The sequence below is a fragment of the Glycine soja genome, chromosome 19, assembly GCF_004193775.1.
Source record: "Glycine soja cultivar W05 chromosome 19, ASM419377v2, whole genome shotgun sequence".
NCBI lineage: Eukaryota > Viridiplantae > Streptophyta > Magnoliopsida > Fabales > Fabaceae > Glycine > Glycine soja.
In genome coordinates this window covers 12,806,794-12,827,604 of record NC_041020.1, presented here as the reverse complement: position 1 = coordinate 12,827,604, position 20,811 = coordinate 12,806,794, and the positions used below count along the sequence as shown (strand labels likewise).

General features: G+C 32.9%; 2 protein-coding genes across 3 annotated transcripts; both read right to left on the bottom strand.

Annotated features, from left to right (window-relative positions):
• Positions 1–1,134: 1,134 nt before the first annotated feature.
• LOC114398278 (probable transcriptional regulator SLK2) lies at positions 1,135–11,595 on the bottom strand. The gene is made up of 4 exons (XM_028360464.1): positions 11,441–11,595; positions 3,846–4,021; positions 3,690–3,758; positions 1,135–2,063 (listed from the first exon to the last, which is right to left on the bottom strand). The coding sequence occupies exons 1-4, from the start codon at positions 11,466–11,468 to the stop codon at positions 1,923–1,925; spliced, it is 414 nt and encodes a 137-aa protein (XP_028216265.1). The 5' UTR covers positions 11,469–11,595; the 3' UTR covers positions 1,135–1,922.
• A 728-nt stretch (positions 11,596–12,323) lies between these two features.
• On the bottom strand, positions 12,324–17,873 carry LOC114399592 (CLIP-associated protein-like). Of its 2 annotated transcripts, XM_028361797.1 has the most exons (7): positions 17,205–17,869; positions 15,611–15,766; positions 15,410–15,472; positions 14,678–14,746; positions 14,331–14,496; positions 12,861–12,909; positions 12,324–12,482 (listed from the first exon to the last, which is right to left on the bottom strand). In XM_028361797.1, exons 1-4 carry the CDS (start codon positions 17,535–17,537, stop codon positions 14,702–14,704), a joined length of 597 nt encoding a protein of 198 aa, XP_028217598.1. In that variant the 5' UTR covers positions 17,538–17,869; the 3' UTR covers positions 12,324–12,482; positions 12,861–12,909; positions 14,331–14,496; positions 14,678–14,701. The 2 variants fall into 2 exon arrangements, with proteins under 2 accessions (XP_028217598.1, XP_028217599.1); XM_028361798.1 differs by lacking the exons at positions 12,324–12,482; positions 12,861–12,909; positions 14,331–14,496 and having other exon boundaries at positions 14,687–14,746; positions 15,661–15,766; positions 17,205–17,873.
• Between the last annotated feature and the right edge of the window lie 2,938 nt (positions 17,874–20,811).

Sequence of the window (20,811 nt, the reverse complement as noted above, 5' to 3'; positions counted from 1 at the left end):
TATACAAATGCAACCTATGCAGGCTCTTGGTTGATAGGACTTAGGAGGTCAACATTCGGGTATTGTAATTTTCTAGGAGGAGAAAATTGGTCATATGAAAGAGTAAGAAACAAAATAGAATGGCTAGATCATCTACAGAATCGGAATTCTTGTCATTTTCCTAAGGATCGTATAAACTTCCATGGCTAAAGATTATTCTAAATGACTTGAAGTTGAATTAGAAGGTCCCATGAAGCTCTATTGTGACAACACGTCAGCAATCAATATTGCTCATAAACCTATACAACATGAAAGAGAAAACATATTGAAATTGATAGACACCTTATCAAGGAAAAATTGGAAGTAGCTGCTATGTTGACTATGGGACTAAGTAGTTCCAAATTTGATGTAGTTAACAAGCTAGGAATGGAAGACATCTATTCCTCGGCTTGAAGGGGTACTGAGTTATAACGATTGCCGAATCATTCCAAAACAAATAAAATTAAGATTAATTTTGCAGTACAAGAATAACCTAAGTTGACTCAGAGATACAATTCATTTTGGTTCTGACTTTAATCCACTTATAAATAGCAGGAGATTTTAACAAAAAGTTTGCAGACGATAGAAGAAATTTCAAAAACACAAACAAAAATGCAGAAATTGATAGAGTTTGCTACAGATGATGATCATATTGTGTAATAGATTCAAGAGCATCAATCCAATTCACCAAATCCAAGCAATTTGAATTATCACAGTTTGCTAAAAATGATGATCATATTGTAAAAGTGTAGTCAATGTCATTATAGGTAACTCAATCAAATTAATCCCTAAATTCATTAAGAACACAAAACAAATTGAAATATCATCCAATCAATCTATGATTTGATTCAAAATAGGAAATTAATCAACAACCTAATTTGTTTCAAATCCTAAATACATTAAAGATCATGAAAATCGAAAAAAGAATTGCATAAGAAGATGAAAATTCTCACAAAATTTGAAATACTTAACCAGAACTCAAATTCCACATTGTTTGGACTGGATCCTTAGACTGATTAGTTGTTTAGCCTTTCATACTGATCACCAGTTGAAGAACAATAAAATTCGATCAAGAAAAGGAAAGAAGTTGAAGAAAGAAAGAAAAATGAAGAACAATTGAGAGAAAAAGAGAGAATAGTTTGATCATAAAACTTGTACAAGAAGTTTCTAAATTTTGATTTGTACAAAATGATTCTGACGATCCAACTAACTAACTACACCAATATATATTGTGACTAATCAGAAGGGAAGGATGGGCCTTGATTAGGCACAACTAATCTCTCTAATCAAGGTAATTACACAATGCAAATGCCCAATTTCTACTACTAGAAAAGCTGGATTCTACATTGGTTATTTGAAGCATACTATATTGGTTTACGACCGCCGTCGTAGGAGACGTCGTAAAAAGGGGAAGTCTTTTCTACGACGGTCGAGAACGACCGTCTTAGAATGCTGAAACGATCGATGTAAAATGTTCGACATTCTAAGACGTTCTTTAACACGTGACCGTCTTAGAATGGCTAGAATTCTACATCATTCGTCTCAGAACCGATGTAGAATGTTGAACATTCTAAGACGGTCTTTGACACGTGACCATCTTAGAATGATTATCATTCTACATCGGTCATCTTAGAACCAATGTAGAATGTCTTTTTTTAAAGTTTGAGCTACTTTTTTTCTTTTTTACAGAACCTTGCTCCTTCTCAGTCTCACTGCCCTTCCTGTAAATGTCATATTTTTGTTTAGTTAACATAGACAGGCTACTTCAAAGTTCAAACAATCAAAGCAAGTCCAATATAGTCTTCTTAAACTGTAGCCTTTTGTTTAGTTAACAAATACAAAAAATTGAGATTGGCAGAAGTAGGAACTTTATTTATTATCATAGAATTGTCCACAAGTTTAGTTCATAATGAATAAAATGCATATATAAAACAAAACAGTGGAATATCATCACATTTATTGCTGAACAGACAATAGAAATGGAAAAATGTCAAGAAGGTACCTGCCAATGTACAACTTTTTAATAATGTAAGCACTAAGTAGACCTGTGTACAAGGTGATGAAGATACATTAGACCAAAGCCACAAGTCTAAGCAACATTCACATTTTCAGGAGATTTCCCAACAGCAAATGATGGCTCCACATAAGCATCATCAATCTTACCATCACATGCTTCAAAGATGTTATTAGGAATGTCTGTATCATTGTCTAATAAGAATGCATTACAAAGTTACTAAAAGTAGTCCAGGTAGGAAGATATCAAGGGGGACATCTTAGAATGTATTTTCTAAAAAAATAAAAAAAAACATTATTTTTCACAAGAAAAGGCCACATTCTTGGACAGACTAAAGCTGTAGAAATGGGTAGTTGAGAAGCATACAAATATTTCTCCTGGCATTCAAAATAGTATAAAAACCCAAATTGCGTTATATATAGATTTAGGATTTCCCTGAATTCAATAAACGCTTAAAGCACGATCATAAATCATATTTTTTTGTTAACCATGTTTCATAATAGATAGATAAAAGCTTTAAGAAAATAGAAACATAAAAACTAATTAACTTAAATAATGTAAACCCGTACGTACTAATTAAGAAAATAGAAAAATAAAAGTAATCTAAAATGAATGTAAACCCGTACGTACTAATTATGCCCACCACCAAAAGTTTCCAAGGCACTTGCAAATGCAATATCTATGAAACAATTAATGTATATGCGTACGCTGAGAAACAATTAACTTATCACCATTTGTCAAATCTCTTTTTTATTTTATTTTTTTTCAAAAAAAGAAGAGAAGCCTTAAGATTTTGAAATGTGTACATAAGGGACCAAGCTACAACTAATGTGTTAAAAATAAAAATAGTTATCAAACTATTTGACAGTAAGAAAAAGTTAAAAATAAAAAGGAGTCAATTAATGGGCTGCTTTAGCCAGCTGGGTCCATCAACTAAGAAGTAAAATATACAAAAATAATTAAAAAAAACACTGGGCCTTGTTTCTAAAATACGTATACTATTTAAAGATTATATTATTATATCAGTTTGACTTTTTTTATTTTGTCACTTTTTTTGGTGATTTTTATTGACTATGTATATTATATTTTCAGCCAACAGTTTCACAGGCTATACATAAAAAAAGGTTTTTATAGAATAATGCTTTTTGTGTTGTTTTTTTTCATTGCATGGACTCAAAGTGGGCTCAAACTTGTGAAACTTAGTTTCAATAGTTAGCTTTTGCAGTAAAGTACTTTGCCTTCGACGCATTCAAACCCCCCATGTGCCTAATTGGTACCATTCACCTTTAATTTCCTTGATCTATAGTTCTATGCTTTATAAAATAAGAAAGGAAGTTTCGCTAGTGCCTACAAATTTATGTACCCAAATGTCCATATTACTACTGTTTCCTTCACCAATTTTCATTTGTAACAAGAAATATGATAGAAGAATACAAGGAGTTAATTATACAATCATGTACAGATGCAAAAAAAATTCTACAGAAATATTTGGAACATGCAAAGTAGACCACTCCAGGGTAATCCCAACTTCGATTAAAACCAGGCAATAAATGAAAATCTACTTCACAGAAATATTCTACCAAATAGCACCATCATCTATTCAAAACAAATAGTGGCTGCAAAAGTGAAAAGCATTCTAAAGAATGCAGAATCATACCTGTGGTGCAACCAACCTTTGAGGAAGAAGTTCTTCATGGCATCTAGCATAGAACTCCCATGATAAGATCTGTGCATAATAACAAGAATTTCAGGAAAGGAATATAAAAATGATTCAAATAGAAAATATATTTAACTATAATAACAATTTTGCAACCTTCAAGTTTTGAGTGAATATGATGTGAAGTTGACCTTCACGAACAACATGAAGCGGCTCATATACACTCTCTTCAAGTCTTATTTCACGTGGCAAGTCCAGAAACAAAAGTTCACCAATTACTCCACTGCCAAATTTTATTTCATTAAGCCTAGGTAACACTTCATAAGTTGCCTCTGTAAACAAAATGCAAAATGGACATAGTATTAGATTACAAGATTTACATTGGAAATTTAAAGAAATAACATGCTAATTATCTAGCTTACAAGTACATCCAATGCAAAAATTGTGCATCTTTCACTATAGCACGATAAGAATCACTCAGTTATTTGACTTGCTTCTTATTGATCGCATTTAAGCTCAGTTTGTTGAATTTGTTCTATCTAATTTTCAAGTTTAAAATTAAGAATGTTGATGTAAGCTCCATTGGAGGTTGTAGGCCTAGAATCTTCTTCATCAATGGATTCCTTTGCTTCTTGGAAGATGAATAGCAGCGGAATAGTGAAGGAAGAAAGAGAGGAGATGCCACTTCAAGGAGAAGATGAGTCTAGAAGAAGCTCACCACCATAGGAGGCCATGGATAAGAGCTTGGAGGAAGAAGGAGATGAATGAAGGGAGAGGAAGAGAAGAGCACGAAATTTTGTGCTCTAAAAGAGCTCTGAAATTTGAAGTTTAATTTTCAAATGATCAAAGTTGAAAAAAATGCACACACATGACCTCTATTTATAGCCTAAGTGTCACACAAAAATGGAGAGAAATTTGAATTTCTATTCAAATTTCACTTGAATTTGAAATTGAATTTGTGAAGCCAAATTTTGGAGCCAAAATTTCACTAATTATGATTAGTGAATTTTAGGTATGGTTCAGCCCACTAATCCAAGATCAAGTCCAAGATTTTCCACTAAGTGTGCTTAGGTGTCATGAGGCATGTAATGCATAAAGGGCATGCACAAAGTATGACTATATGATGTGACTATGGGGTGTAGCAAGCAAATGCTCACCTCCCCGTCTAAAATTTAATTGGATTGGGCTTCTCCCAATTCAATTAAATTTATTTCTCAACACACACATCAAATATTCACTTAATGCATGTGAAATTACAAAGCTACCCGTAATACAAAAACTACTCTAGGTGCCCTAAAATACAAGGGCTGAAAAATCCTACATTTCTAGGATACCCTACCTACAATATGGAGCTGTAAATAAAAGGACCAAAAATAATGAAATCCTAATCCAATATGTACAAAGATAAGTGGGCTCATGCTTAGCCCATGGGCCCAAAATCTACCCTAAGGCTCATGAGAACCTTAGGGCCTTCTCTTGCATCTCTGGCCCAATCTTCTTAGAGTCTTCTATCCAATGCCCTTACGGGGTAGGATTGCATCATTCCCTCCCCCTTGAAAAGGATTTGACCTCAAATCCATAGGTTCTTGAAACTCAAGGATTCTTTCCTTAACACTTGTAAAAAGAATAAAAACATATGTATTAGTGATGTTGGGTATGTTAGAGTAGGGTAAGGAAAACATAGTTTGTTAAGTCATGAGAGAACATAGTTCCTCATCAACTCAATGAGTGGTGCTACAAGTATAGAAAAATATGGGACAAACCTTTTGTAAAATTTTGTTAAGTCATTGAAGCCCCTAATTTCCCTTATACATGGTGGAGTAGGCCACTCAGGAATGACCTTTATTCTCTTAGGGTCCATGGGAAGCCCTTGATCACTATTTAAAAAGTTAAGGAAAGTAATGGAATAAAACATACCTTTTTCTTTATTTTCATGTTGATTATTCCTACAAAAAATCATGACAAACCTAAGGTGTCCCATATGAGCACCTAAGTTTGTATTGAAACAAAAAATAAGAACAAACCTACCTAATGAGTCCCTATGTACACAAATCATGAAGCTGTTGGGTGCATGAGTGGTTTTACAAAAGAGGGTTGCACCACTCAACACATTCATCATATCGCCTATCATAGGGATTTGGTGCCTCATAATACTTATTTTGGGCACTAACAAAGCACAAGGATTTAAGCTCTTATGAACCAAACCCTCATCCAACAACTCCTTTACTTGAGGAATAACCTCAAGCTCAAGAGATATGGCGGTGCTAAGGGATGTTTCCCTTGATAGGAGAAGGTAGAAAGATTGTTTAAGAAGGAGTTCTATTTTGATATCACATTTTGTTGCAAAATGATTTTCCTTCTTAACAATCTTCTTGGAGGAATCCTTTTCCTCTTTTTCCTTCCCCTTGGCCTTTGAAGACAAGGCCTAACTATCCTTCTTTTTCTTTTGGTTTTCTAGTTTTTCTTCCTTATCCCTCTTATCTTTCATAGTTAGTTGATCCTTGGCCACTTGTGAAGGTGTTTGAGGATGCAACACAAATTTAGTTCAAGATGGGTGAGGGTAATCTCATTAGTTAGGTCGTTGTAAATGATCTTTCTATCAACTTGTCATGGCCTTCCTAAAAGAATATGCCCTGCCTCCATGGGAACTATATCACAATTAACTTCATCCTTATATGTCCCAATGGAGAAAGGTACCTTCACTTGTTGGTTAACTATCATTTCCCCTTGTTCATTGAGCCATTGAAGTTTATAATAAGGTTTTGGGTGAGGAATGATAGTGAGGTTCAACTTGGAAACTAATCTTGTGCTACAACAATTGCAAGAAGATCCACTATCCACAATGAGAGAACAAGTTTTATCTAAAATTTTGCATCTTTTATGAAAGATGTTCTCTCTTTGGGATTGAGATAGATCACAAGATTGACCTCCAAGGAGCCTTCTAACCATTAGGAGGTAACCTTCTTCATGGGGGTAGACTTCCTCACTAGACTCTTCACCCCTTACTTCATCTTTACTTCCACTAGTGGAAGGGGAAGAAGTAGTCTCCTTTTGACTACTATAAATGTCTTGACCCCTCATAATCATGGTTTTCTTTGGGGGGCATTGAGAGGCAATGTGACCTCTCCCAAGACATTTGAAGCATTTAATGTTGCTAGTCCTTTCTTGGGAACAAGTCTTAGGGGTGGATTTCTCTATGGTCTTACCCTTATCTTCCTTGGGTTTTGAAAGTGCAGCCCCCAAAATTCCTTGGGCTTGGTCCTTCCTTGGATAAGAGTGAAAGCCATAAGATTTTGAAGAAGATTTCTTTTAAGTTGTTGCTCCACTCTTATACAAAGTTGGACTAGCTCATCTGGGTCCCTATATGGAAGGAGTTCAACCTTATCCCTCACTTCCATATTAAGCCCACTAAGGAACCTAACTATGCTTGTTCTTTCCTCCTCCCTAAGTCCAGCTCTTAAAAGGAGTAGTTTCATTTGTTGTCTATATTCTTCAATACTCATACTCCCTTGTCTAAGCCTCTGGAGCTTGTCTATAAGCTCTCTTTCATAGTAGGAGGGAATGTGCCTCTTCCTAAGGGCACTCTTAAGATCATTTCAATACTTTACCAGAGGATCCCCATGAATCCTTCGTTCCCTAATAAGGGAAGTCCACCAATAGAGGGCATACCCTTGAAAGCTAAGGGTAGCCAATGGAACTTTTCTCTCATCGCTAATATGATGGCAAACAAAGAGTTGTTCAACCTTCATTTCCCAATCTAAGTAGGCATCAACATTATCTTTTCCATGGAAATATGGGAGGCTAATGTTAACCTTTTGAGGCCTTCTTGTTGGATGGAGTGGCCTCAGAATAATTAAGAAGGGGGGGAGATGAATTAATTATTCCTAAACCTTTACTAACTAAAAAATTACTCTTCTTAGGCTTTTACTAAATTGTTCAGAGAATGAGGAGTAGAAGAGAAACTTAACAGAAAGTAAAAGGGGAAATTAAATGCAAAGAGGAAAGTAAAAGAGTAGGGAAGAAGGAAACAAACACACAAGAGTTTTTATACTGGTTCGGCAATAACCCGTGCCTACATCCAGTCCCCAAGCGACCTGCGGTCCTTGAGATTTCTTTCAACCTTGTAAAAATCCTTTTACAAGCAAAGATCCACAAGGGATGTACCCTTCCTTGTTCTCTTTGAACCTAGTGGATGTACCATCCACTAGAACTGATCCACAAGAGATGTACCCTCTCTTGTTCTCAGTCAAACCCAAGTAGATGTACCCTCTACTTGTACCCAAAGGATGTACCCTCCAATATGTTAAGACAAAGATCTCAGGCTGTTAAACCTTTGATACTTTGTGAATGGGGATACAAAAGAATTCTCAGGCGGTTAGTCCTTTGAACACTTTTGTATTAGGGAAAGGGAAGAATCAAAAAAATTCTCAGACTGTGTCGTTTTGAATTCTTTGACAAGGGAGAAAGGAGACACAAAAGAATTCAGGCGGTTAGTCCTTTGTTCTTTTGGAAAAGGGAGAAAAGAGACACAAAAAGAATTCAGGCGGTTAGTCCTTGGCGAATTCTTTTTGGCAAAGGGAGAAGAGATGAAAAAGATGAATAGCACAAGTTTTCAAGGTTTGGAAAAACCAGAAAACTTTGGAAAGCTTTTGGCACAAAGAAGAAGAAGAAGTTCAAAGAGATTCAAGGCTTGTAAAGGATTGTATAAGATTGATTGGAAAAGTATTCAAGATTGAAAGAATGAATTAATTGAAAATGCAAAACAAAGTCTTGCTTTTATAGACTCTTCATGTCTGATCAAGAAGACCTTTTAGAAGAGTTATAACTTTTTAGAAAAACTTAAAACCAATTTGAAAAAGTCAAAAACCTTTTGAAGAGTTACATCTTTTGATTTATTCAGAAACAATCATTGGTAATCGATTACCAAATAAGTGTAATCGATTACACAAAGCTTTTATGTGAAAGGTTGTGACTCTTCACCTTTGAATTCAAATTTCAACATTCAAAGGCACTGGTAATCGATTACCAAAACATTGTAATCGATTACAGCTTTTTGAAATTATTTGGAACGTTGCAAATTCAATTTGAAAGCTTTTTCAAAAAAAACATTTTGCTATTGGTAATCGATTACAACGATCTGGTAATCGATTACCAGAGAGTAAAAACTCTTTGGTAAACATGTTTTGAGAAAAACCATGTGCTATTCAATTTTTGAGAAAACCTTTTTCATACTTATCTTGATTAAGCCTTCTCTTGATTCTTGAATCTTGAGTCTTGAATCTTGATCTTGATTCTTGAGATCTTGAATCTTGAATCTGGATTCTTGACTCTAAACTTTCTTCTTGAGTCTTGAATTCTTCTTGATTCTTATCTTGAACTCTTGAACTGTTCTTGATTCACCTTTGATTCACTTGAGTTGTTCTTTGATTGATCTTTGAGCTTTTTGTCATCTCCTTTGTCATCATCTTTTGTTATCATCAAAACACCTTTGAATCACCTTTGATTCACCATGAAGCTTTGCTTCTACACTTCTATCCTTTTCTCTTCTTTGGGAATGATGTTTAGTATGTGAACTATGGCACCCTCTATAATAGTCGCTAAGTTCTTCACTTAAACTCTTGCAAGAGTCATGACTACTATAAGAGACATGTTTTTCTCTTTTCATTTCTTTCATTATTTTTCTTCTTTCTTCCTCTCTTATTTTCTCTCTTTTATCTTGACTTATTTCTTCCACTCTTTTTTTTTCCTTTTTCTTTTCTCTGTTGCTTTTCTTTCCACAACTTAAGGGATCTCAACTGATCTAATATCTTATACAAAGGGTCCTTAGGAGTAGAACCCTCACCATTAACACTAGATGAAGAATGAAGACTCATGTTGGTTCCTAAGTTGTGGTTCTTTCTTGTTGGAGGTTTGAAAACAAAAGGTCTAAGAAACTATGGTTGAAACAAGCCAAAATAAACACTAAAAGAGGTGTTAAAGTTAAGGAAAAAACTAATTGGTAAAAGGCAAGCTATCAAGGTGGTTTGACAATGGAAGGTAAAGGAAATAAGCTATGAAAGTAAGCAAGAAATTAAAGTGCAAGAAATGCAAACTAGGCGGATCCTAAGAGTGTTTGGATGACCTCGTTTAAGGTTCCCAACAAAACACTCACTATCCTAAAGGAAAATTGCCTAAAATTATTACACACAAATGGAAGTAGGGTGACCTATTGGAGGCTCCCAACTTACTTCCAATGAAAGGCCTTTTTGTTACAAAATTTGAAAGCAAAGAAAATAGCCAATTACAAAATTACAAAACAAAAAGTCCTCAATTTTGGTGGCTATTCTCTCTTTTGTGTTTCACTCAATTTGGAGTGTTTCTTATTCCAATAGCTCTTAAGGTGGTTGGCCCCTTGCTTCTTGACTCAAATTCTTCAAGGGATGACACCAATCCTCCTTTCCAATTCCCTATGTGGCAACTCACAGACAAGGAAACAAAGAGACAAACAATAACCAAAGACCAAAAAAATGAGATGAAAGCTAAACCAATATATTTTTAACAAGACAAATTTTCAAGGATGATTCAACAATTAAAGCAATGAAAAGCACATAAAACAAGATAGGACTCAAAGAGAAACTTAGAATGGCTCTAGAGTAGAGTAAAAAAAAACCAAAAAAAAAGACTCAAGAAACCTCTACTTTTGGCACTTGTTTTCACACAATTTTCAATTGAAATTTCAGAACTAAGATTGGTATAAAATAGGCACCAATTATAGAACAAATTTCGAGCCAAAACAACAAGTACTCTTCGCTTTCACTTTTTTTTTTGGACACTGATTTTTTTTGTGATTTTTAGTATTTTTTTAATTTTATCCAAATCACTTGGTTCTTTTATTATAATTTTTTTCCAGATGTCTAGAAAATTCAGTAAATTTTTCAGCTCAAAATTCTTGGTGAAAAATTCCCAGTAATTTATACACGTTCGTATGTTCAAGCTGCCTGCACCAGCGATTTCAACCTAGAAATCAAGAGTAGTGTTTATGTTGCTTAAGGCTTGGATAGTTACAATTTGTGTTTGCTTATGCTCAATTATCTTGAATAACACAATTCAAGAGAGCTTAAGACTTATTTTGATTCACAAATCCAGCCACAACTCAGCACCACAACTCAACTTCATCATAGGCATCATCTTGGAAACTTAGAAAACAAAAAAAAGTTCAACAACAAGACTACTTCTAGGAATTGATTTAGAACATGTTATGAACTAAATAACATGCATGGATTAGACTCAAAATTCAAAAGATTGGCTAAGAATAACAAGAATACATGAACAAATGTATCTAGAATTCAATCAAGAAAATAAAAATTCAACACAAACTTGGAACATAATGTGGCAATTATTATGACTAAACATGACCCTAAGACAACATGGATTAAGTGATTTACACTTAGATTTTTGTGTTTTTTTTTTCTAATCAATATTTTGGAAGAAAATTTAGATCTAAGGTTCAGTACAAGAATATTATGAATGAAAAATGATGGAACCTAAAATCAACACAAAAACATGATTCAAGAGTAGATCTACAAAATTTGAACCATAGAAATGCAAGAACAAGTGTAGATCTAAGATTTAATAGGTTTATTTTTTTTAATCTACTATAAACAACACCAAACCACAAGACAATGGAGGATATACATGGAGAATAAGATGAAGAACAAGGAATTAAAGAGAATTCACCAAACAAAAAGATAGCGGAAGCAAAAGAACATCACCTAGATGAAGATGCTCTTGATACCACATGATGTAAGCTTCATTAGAGTTTGTAGGCCTGGGATCTTCTTCATCAATGGATTCCTTTGTTTCTTAGAAGATGAATGGCAGTGGAATAGTGAAGGAAGAGAGAGAGAAGACACCACTTCAAGGAGAAGATGAGTCTAGAAGAAGCTCACCACTATAGGAGACCATGGATAAGAGCTTGGAGGAAGAAGGAGATGAATGAAGGGAGAGGAAGAGAAGAGCACGAAATTTTGTGCTCTAAAAGAGCTCTGAAATTTGAAGTTTAATTTTCAAATTATCAAAGTTGAAAAAAATGCACACACATGACCTCTATTTATAGCCTAAGTGTCACACAAAATTGGAGGGAAATTTGAATTTCTATTCAAATTTCACTTGAATTTGAAATTGAATTTGTGGAACCAAATTTTGGAGCCAAAATTTCACTAACTATGATTAGTAAATTTTAGTTATGGTTCAGCCCACTAATCCAAGATCAAGTCCGAGATTCTCCACTAACTGTACTTAGGTGTCATGAGACATGTAAAGCATAAAGGACATGCACAAAGTGTGACTATATGATGTGAATGTGACAATGGGGTGTAGGAAGCAAATGCTCACCTCCCTCTCTAAAATTTAATTGGATTGGGCTTCTAGCAATTCAATTAAATTTATTTCCAACCACACACATCAAATATTCACTTAGTGCATGTGAAATTACAAAACTACCCCTAATACAAAAACTAGTCTAGGTGCCCTAAAATACAAGGGCTGAAAAATCCTACATTTCTAGGATATCCTACCTACATTATGGATCCCTAAATACAAGGACCAAAAATAATAAAATCCTAATCTAATATGTACAAGGATAAGTGGGCTCATACTTAGCCCATGGGCCCAAAATCTACCCTAAGGCTCATGAGAACCTTAGGGCCTTCTCTTGCATCTCTGGCTCAATCTTCTTAGAGTGTTCTATCTAATGCCCTTGGGGGTAGGATTGCATCAAATGTGGTCATTGGTCAGCACTGACTTCATTAGGTACTTAGCAGCCAAAAAGTTAAACAAAATGAAATCAATATTGGAATTTTACAATGAAACTAAATTGCCACAATAACATATTATAGAATAACAACATAATGGCCACTTTGGTTTGGTTTGATAAAGCAGTTTCTGTTTTCATTTCTTGATTTCAAAATATTTACAAATGTCATTTTGTTTTCACTCTGTTTCCTATTTTTGGAAATTTGAAAAGGAAATAGTGAAAACAAAAAATCTCCAACTTATAGTTTCTTACACAAATCTTTGAAAATAGGAAACAAAGTGACATTTCTGTAATTATTTATGAGAACAGGAAATGAAGATAAAAAAGGTTTTCTCAAACCATATAGGACTCAATATTTTAATTTCCAATATACTTACCAAATCCCCTTCCAGATTTAGAACCACATATGTCACACTGCCATGCATCCTGAACAAAGAAATATCAATGTCAATGTATGTACTCATCAAAGATTCAATAGCATTAAGAGATTAAAAAAGCAAACTGGTGTAGACCTAAAATATCAAAGAAAATAAATGCAATAATTTTAGACATAACTCTAGTATAAAGGCAATTTTAAGAGTTGTCAACAATTACATGATAAGCTAATAAAATCAACTAACATTTTTAATGCATGATTAAAATATTTGATTATTAGCAAAGATTAAGGCATCCTATTTATGATGCAAGAAAAACAAGGATAAATGACAAGTGCAAAAACTTACCATAGTTGCTTGGGGACACTATTAGAAAATATGCTTTCTATATCGATTATTTATGACTTTCAACATCGCTTTTTGAACCGATGTTGAAAGTACCGACGTTGATAGTATTATCGTTAACATCGATTTTTAAAAAACCGATGTTAACTTAAAATTACCAACATTGGTTATATAAATAACCGATGTTGGTAATATGAATTACACCCAAAAAATGTATATTAATGTTGAAAGTTAACATCGGTTTTCTGTAAAAAAAAAAAAAAAAACTGATGTTAACGAATGTGTTAATGTTGACAGTTAACATCGGTTTTCTATAAAAAAATCGATGTTAACGAATGTGTTAATATTGACAGTTAACATCGGTTTTTTGGAAAAACTGATGTTAACGTAAGTTAACATCAATTTTCTATAAAAAAAAAACGATGTTAACGTTTTCGATATTGACATCGGTTTTTTACAAAAAATAGATGTTAACGAATGTGTATTAAGTTAGAATATATGAAGAACATCCAACAACATGTCAATTATATCTCAGAATAATTTAGTGTATACAGACTATGGATTAGTTTTCATATTTCCTTATTATCTCATGATTTGTTTCCTTATTAAGATTGTAATCTAGTATTAGTATAAATAAGGAATATTGCTTTATGTTTTGATCATATTCAAGAGAATATTATTCAAAGTCTTTATTCTCCCAATTTCCTCCAACCTAAAACACTATAATTTCATCAAATTTAATAAAGCACAGCAGAATATAAAAAATATGGCTAACAAACAAATCATAAGTGTAACACATACTAGAACTAGCAGTATGATACAAAAGCTCTATTTGATAATATCATAAAAATTCTATCAAATGAAAGCACAATTTCCTACGCAAAATATCAATATGTCCATCATAAATCCAAATCACAAAATTTAAAATTTAAACATATGATCAAGTATAGTGATGCTCATGATAAATGGAAAACAAAGAACAATTAAAGAGTAGGTTATAAGGTTTGTAGGCAATAACGGTGCAAGAGAGAGATAAGGTATGAGCCATGTTACAAAAATTACATTGGTAATTTGGTATTGAATTAGAATAGAAACATTTTGCAATCCAAAAATAGAAAATATTCTAACCTCCAAAAAGAAAGGTCTCCTTTGATGAACTTTTATGCTTTGGACTACTTTTCTTGGGATTAACAGCCACAAGCTTAATTTCCCTAGCATTATAACCGCTAGAAATACCATTTGAAGAGCAAACTTTTGGTTGAATTCCCTCTAGCCTAGCATTAATAGCTTTCACCTGAAATCATTGTAAATTTGTAATGCAATGAAAAAAGAATAATAAACTCTCATTGTAGTTGTTACGAAAATGTTAAAGGACCTTCAATATCTCAATTACAGATGTAAAACGTATATTTGCATGTGTAAAATATTAAACAATAATAAAATCAGGAAATTGATTCTTTTTATTTCATGCTTACCAAAGATGAAGGGAGATTGTGGCGCTAAAGTTCATCACGAAATTGGGACCCAGCTTGTGTATACATTTCCTGTTAAAAAAAAAGAGAGAATAATAAAGGAATGTACTAAGATCCATCTTAATTTTAAATCTCAAAACCACTATTCACAAGTATGCATATATTACTATTCAATCAGCCTATGTCTAATGTATGACAATATCAATATCAATTACTAAAGTATTCAATTAAACATTGGAAAAAAATCCGGTTATACATGCTTTGCATAATTGAATTAAAATAGAACACCAAACTTCCAAGAACAAGATCATCAATTCTTGAATTTAGAGCCATATCAACTTGGCAAGATTGAAAAAATAAGTATTATGACAAAGTTTGACAACATCAACTTTGACTATACAATATAGTCAATAATCTACTCCTAGAATGGCTCTAACACCAAATTACACCCACTAGAGCCACATCTTTTTTTTTCCATTCCTTAATGTTCATACAATAAGGTGTTAATGATATTATAAATCACATCAGCATAAATGCACTCATAAACACAACCGTAAGTTGAAAACAAACACATAATTTTAGCAATCCTGACATTTGTTTTGGCTAATATATTTACTAATTTAAATAACTACAGAAATGGCATAAATCCCCAATATTTGGATAACTGTATGAACTTAACGATGTAAACAAGTTCAAACAATATAAAATGACAAGAAGTCAAGAAGACATTTTTACCTCAATACACAAAATAGTTGCTTCCCTAACAGCAGGATTCAGATCATTCAGCAACTGCAAAATCTGCAATTGATCAATTTTTAAAAGGAGTTAGTATCACATTCAAGAAATGTTGAACAATAAAAAAACATGTACTTTTTTGGGAAAAAGAAAGAAAGAAAAAAACATGTACTGCTTGTTTGTAAAAGTCAATGAACATACAGGAGAAAGAATAGCACGTTGAAGGGGAAGCTCAGTAGATGAAAACAGACCAATTACAGATGTGACTGTTCGTGCAAATTTCTCTCTGACTCTCCAGCTTTTGCTTGTCCAGGCAAAGAACCCTGCTCTTTCAACAATTATTGTAGGAGATGAAACCTGCAAATAATAATAAAAAAATCTCCAAATGAAAGGAAATTCAGCAATAGCCAGAATTTAAATTTAAATTTGCAGCAAAACCAGCCCCAAGAAAATAGTGAATTTTCTTCACATTTAGATGGATATAAATAAAAATAAATACCAAAAGTTAACATAGAGTGTACGGAAGCATTTTACTGCCAGGATAAACACACAGAATTGTATTAAAATTTCCAAAATAAACATTCAATGTACTATAAGGTCATGTAGGTAAATATATCCAAACTTGGATTTTACATGGACTAGCCAAGCAAAACTCCATTTATGTGGCAATATATCCTAAGAAAATGCCAACATCATCATTTTGAAATGAGCGAAGCACAATGTACAAAGAAAGCTATCACTTATTCTAATAGCTTCCAGCTTAACTTGTTAATTGTTAAAGACCTATCCTCATTCAAACGTTATTTTAAAAAGTATGCTTTGTCTATAGCAGTTTATGAGTTGGTGCACAATTATTGTTAAGTGTTAAATTAATATTGTGACCACAAATTTCATCATATATGAATAAGGTGATGTTTGGAAGAGCTTACTATGACTTATGTTTAACTTTCATACAAGCTCTTTTTAGCCCATCTCAGTAAGGTCCATGTTAAAGCTGATCAAAATATTAGTTTATTTTAGTAAACTTTACAAACTTATGATATAAAGACTCATGTGATAAGCTTATCGAATAAACACTTACTTAACCTATTTATGCATGCATAGCCTATATCCCATATCACAAAGACTACCTAGCAGCAAATCATCGAAATTCACTCCCAGCACCACAGGCTTGCATGTCATTAACAAAATAACCAAATATTATAAATATTATGTTCAGGATCTTTCATTCATCCAACCTACTAGGATAACATAAGGAAGTTGTGACATTATGGCATTGACTGCAATGACACTACATCAGAATGCTATAACCATGTGCAAACACTAGAGAGATCCTACAGTTAAGTGTAATTTCTGATTAAAGATCTAATAAGAGTCAATACTCAATAAACCACTACTAACCTTACATCCAAGCAATCATGAATCACCACTCATAAGAGTTTTCATTTGCCAGAAACCAAGAAGAGTGAAACGTTCATGCACAATTGCTAAGATTTAAATAACAACAAGTTTCCCCTTCCTACACTCAAAGTCTTATTCCCGATCTCACTTTTCCAACCGACAACTACCTTTATCAATTATTATTATTATTGTTCACTCTCATCTATCTTCACTCATAGCACTCACTTTTCACTTTCCATATACCAGATTCCGAGATTCTCTCTACTTTGCAAAAAAAAAACTACCTCACCTGCCTTTCTTTCTTTCTTTCCAAGTTTCACACTCACAAATAAAAATTCACTAAACTGCAACAGATACAGATACGATAAATAAAACAATAATTCGAGGAATGTACCTCCATGAGAGTGAGAAGGAACCGCCTGGCAGCGTCGCGGACGGGCTGCTTGGCATCACCGAGGCGGTCGACGACGGCAGGGACTAGCGCGTTGAAGTGGAGCTTGAAGTGGTCACCGGCGTGCACGGCAGCAGAGTCGAGAGCCTGGAGCGCGCCCTGCGAGACCTTGAAGCTGTTGTCCTTCAAGAGATCCAAGCAGCAATCGACAAGAGAAGTGACCTCACTGGAGCTGAGGCTCCTTCTGGAAGCTTCCAGCACCTTGTGGAGGCGCTCCACGCCCGCCATTCGCTCCTTCGCGTCCTTCGCGCGTGCGAGCTCGAGCGCTTCCTCCATCGGATCTGGCACGGCGGGGTGCAGATCTGGTTTGAAATGTCAGCGGATTCACCACCACATAATGGCGCCGGGAAGTTGGGAAATGCGAATGCAAATGCAAATGCAAATGCAAATGCAAATGCAGGATTTAAAAGGAGTGAGAGGGGGCGTCAGTGGTGTGGGGTGAGAGAGATGGTGAATTTTGCGGAGGCCTCAAGATGAGGGGAGAAGTTGCGGTAGGAGAGAGAAACAGAAGGGAGGATGACGCGGAAATGAAATGAGAATGAAAATGATTTGAAAACTATGGGGTTGCGATGCTGGCAAAATTAACCATTTGCCTTATTCTAATTTACGTTTCATACCACTGTTAAATGTTTTGATGCACTAGACTTAATCTTCTTTGATTGGATGGGATCCTTATAAGTGATAACTAATGAAGGTACGATAGTATTAGGTATTTAGGTTGCTTTCAAAGTTTTTTTATTTTGACTATTTTTATATAAATTTATACTTATTCTATCAAATTTAACATAATTATACGTCAAAACATAATTATATGAAATCATTATTTTAGTATGATTTAAAAATAAATCATATTGGTGTTATATACTATTCAATCATAACTTTATGCATTCTTAATTGTGTCCTAGTGGATTAAAATTAATTTTAAAGGTTAATTTTTTAAAAGCCAAAATCAATTATTAATTGAAGATATATGACAAGTTATATAACTAATTTTAATTTTTCCCCCCTAGAGTAACCGATTTTAGTTATACTCGATTATATATATAACCAGCTTTAGATAAATAAACAAAGAATCGGTTGTTTAACCATTATTTTGTAAAGTTATGGTTTGGTTATAATAACCACATGTCATATGTGGTTAATTTTTATAATTATTCTTAATTAATAGACTATCATATAACTAGTTAATTATGGTTATGGTTTGGAGTAATCATTTTGACTTACTTTAAAAAGATATATGATCAATTAAATTAAACTAATTAATCCGAAAATAATTAATCCGAAATGCTTTTTTTTTGTTTCTTCTTTCCTAAATGAGAATTAAAATATATTTAATTGAGTATTAAAATAACTTTTGACAAACAAAATTCATCACTATTTAAATATAATTCTTTTTCTTTGTTTCTTCTTTCCTAAATAATTCACAAAATTAACAAATGAGGTTAAAAATAATAAAAAAAATGACAAATGTAATAAAAAGAAATTACTTGTGGATTATAATTAACTCTAAATTTAATGACTTAAAACATAATTTTCGTGTCTCGTGAAAATATTTTTATTTTTGTTCTGAAAAATTTATTTAAAAATAATGAAAATATTGTTTTTTTTAAATCCTACAAATATATGAGATAACTATAATTATTTAAATTAAACCACTGTAACATATATTTTCAATAAATCAAATTAATATATACAAATATTTTAATTTACTTTAAATTTAAAGATAATACGATAATATAAATATAGTAGGATTTCATAGAATTTTTTAACAATATTCTCCATTTACCTTTTTAAGAAGAAAAAAACTAATTTTTTATTTTTATAATAATTAAATAAAAATATATTAATAATAAATTTTAATTTTTTTACGATATAATTGTTTTTAGCAACATTCTATAAAAATTCTAAAAGTTAAACTCTATTATTAAAAACAATTTTTTTTTCAAATTAACTAATATCAAATAATTTATATAAATGTGTGTTATATTTAAATGATAATCATGAAATAATAAAATTAAAATTACAAAATTCATTTTAAAAATTTAGTTTAATTTTTAAATGCTTACCTTTTGAATTTATTATTGTTTATTAATTCTTATATTTTTTTAATTAAAATATAATTAATAATGCAATATATGATTTTTTAAAAATATATAAATATTTTTAAAAAAGTTTATATTAACATGGGTTATTTGAAAACCGATGTCGTTGAACACTTACAACATCGGTTTTCAAATAACCGATGTTAAAATCACATTAAATTCAGTTTTAACATCGGTTATTTGAAAATCGATGTTGTAAGTGCTTAATGACATCGTTTTTCAAATAACCGATGTTAATAGGGTGATGTTGAAACTCATTTTTTTAGTAGTGGGAAAAATACCAAGTGCATGATGCCCAACATTGCTATATAATGACAAGCACCACCGTTTCTTTGCACGAGGAGAGTAATATTTAGCCACAAATTTTCTCCAATAGGCAATACTATTATCCTGAGGCAAACAAAACATTCAACAACAAAGTTGTAACTAATCTAGAACTTCAGAAATACCCAACACATAAACAAATGTCTAGCTCCGTGATTGGACACTATAATTCCAGCTGCACCACTTTGTATAGCTATCCTTGCTGCCATGTTGGAATGAAGGCATTAGTAAAATATTCAAAGAGGGAAAGAACAGATGAAATTGAAAGCAGCTTTGGTTTTTCTTATTGTCCTCAACAGTCAGGACGCCCTTCACCAGAATTGGCAGTTTGGTGATTGTTTGAAGCCACTTCACATCCTACAAAATGAACAAGGATTATTTAGGTGGTGGACTTTATTCAGTGGAATATGTATACATAATAAATGAAGAAACAAAATGTAAACTATGATTTAGTTGAACCTATTACTCTACACTCCTCTAAGGGATGCAGGAATATTAGCTTGCAAGCAAATCATGAATCAAATCAATGAATTGGGAAAATAAAGTTGTCAACTAATCAGGAATCATCATGAGTATGACTTTTAAAGTAATTATAATACAAGTTAACAACCTTTCAGTTTCACACATGACAATCTATGATTATATGATAATGTATAAAATCTTTGTGTTGTCAATGCTTTGTTAAATTGATTCCACTTTAATAAATTCTTGCCTACAATAGGATCAGGATAATAACAACCAAGGAAAAAGAAAATGCCTTATTTGATTATCTAACATACCTTCCAGCTAAGAGTACGATCAATTTGACCGACAACATATGAAGCAAGTCCAAAGTCATCAGCCTGAAAGGATCATGACAGTAAAAATTCAAGTCCAACGCATTGGGTCACAAGCCTGAAGCCACTAATAATGTAATCATTCAAATCAACAAATAGTAAAAATTCACAATCACAGTAGAGAAAAAAGGTTTAGAGTTAGAGAGTTAAACAAATCCATTGACTGGTCTCCCACAACACCTTCCACGAAATCACAATCACATTTTCCCTTCCATTTTCTTTCTTTTCTATTCCATTTTCTCTCTCAATTCATTCAATTAATCAATCATCTCTCTAAACCCTCCCCCC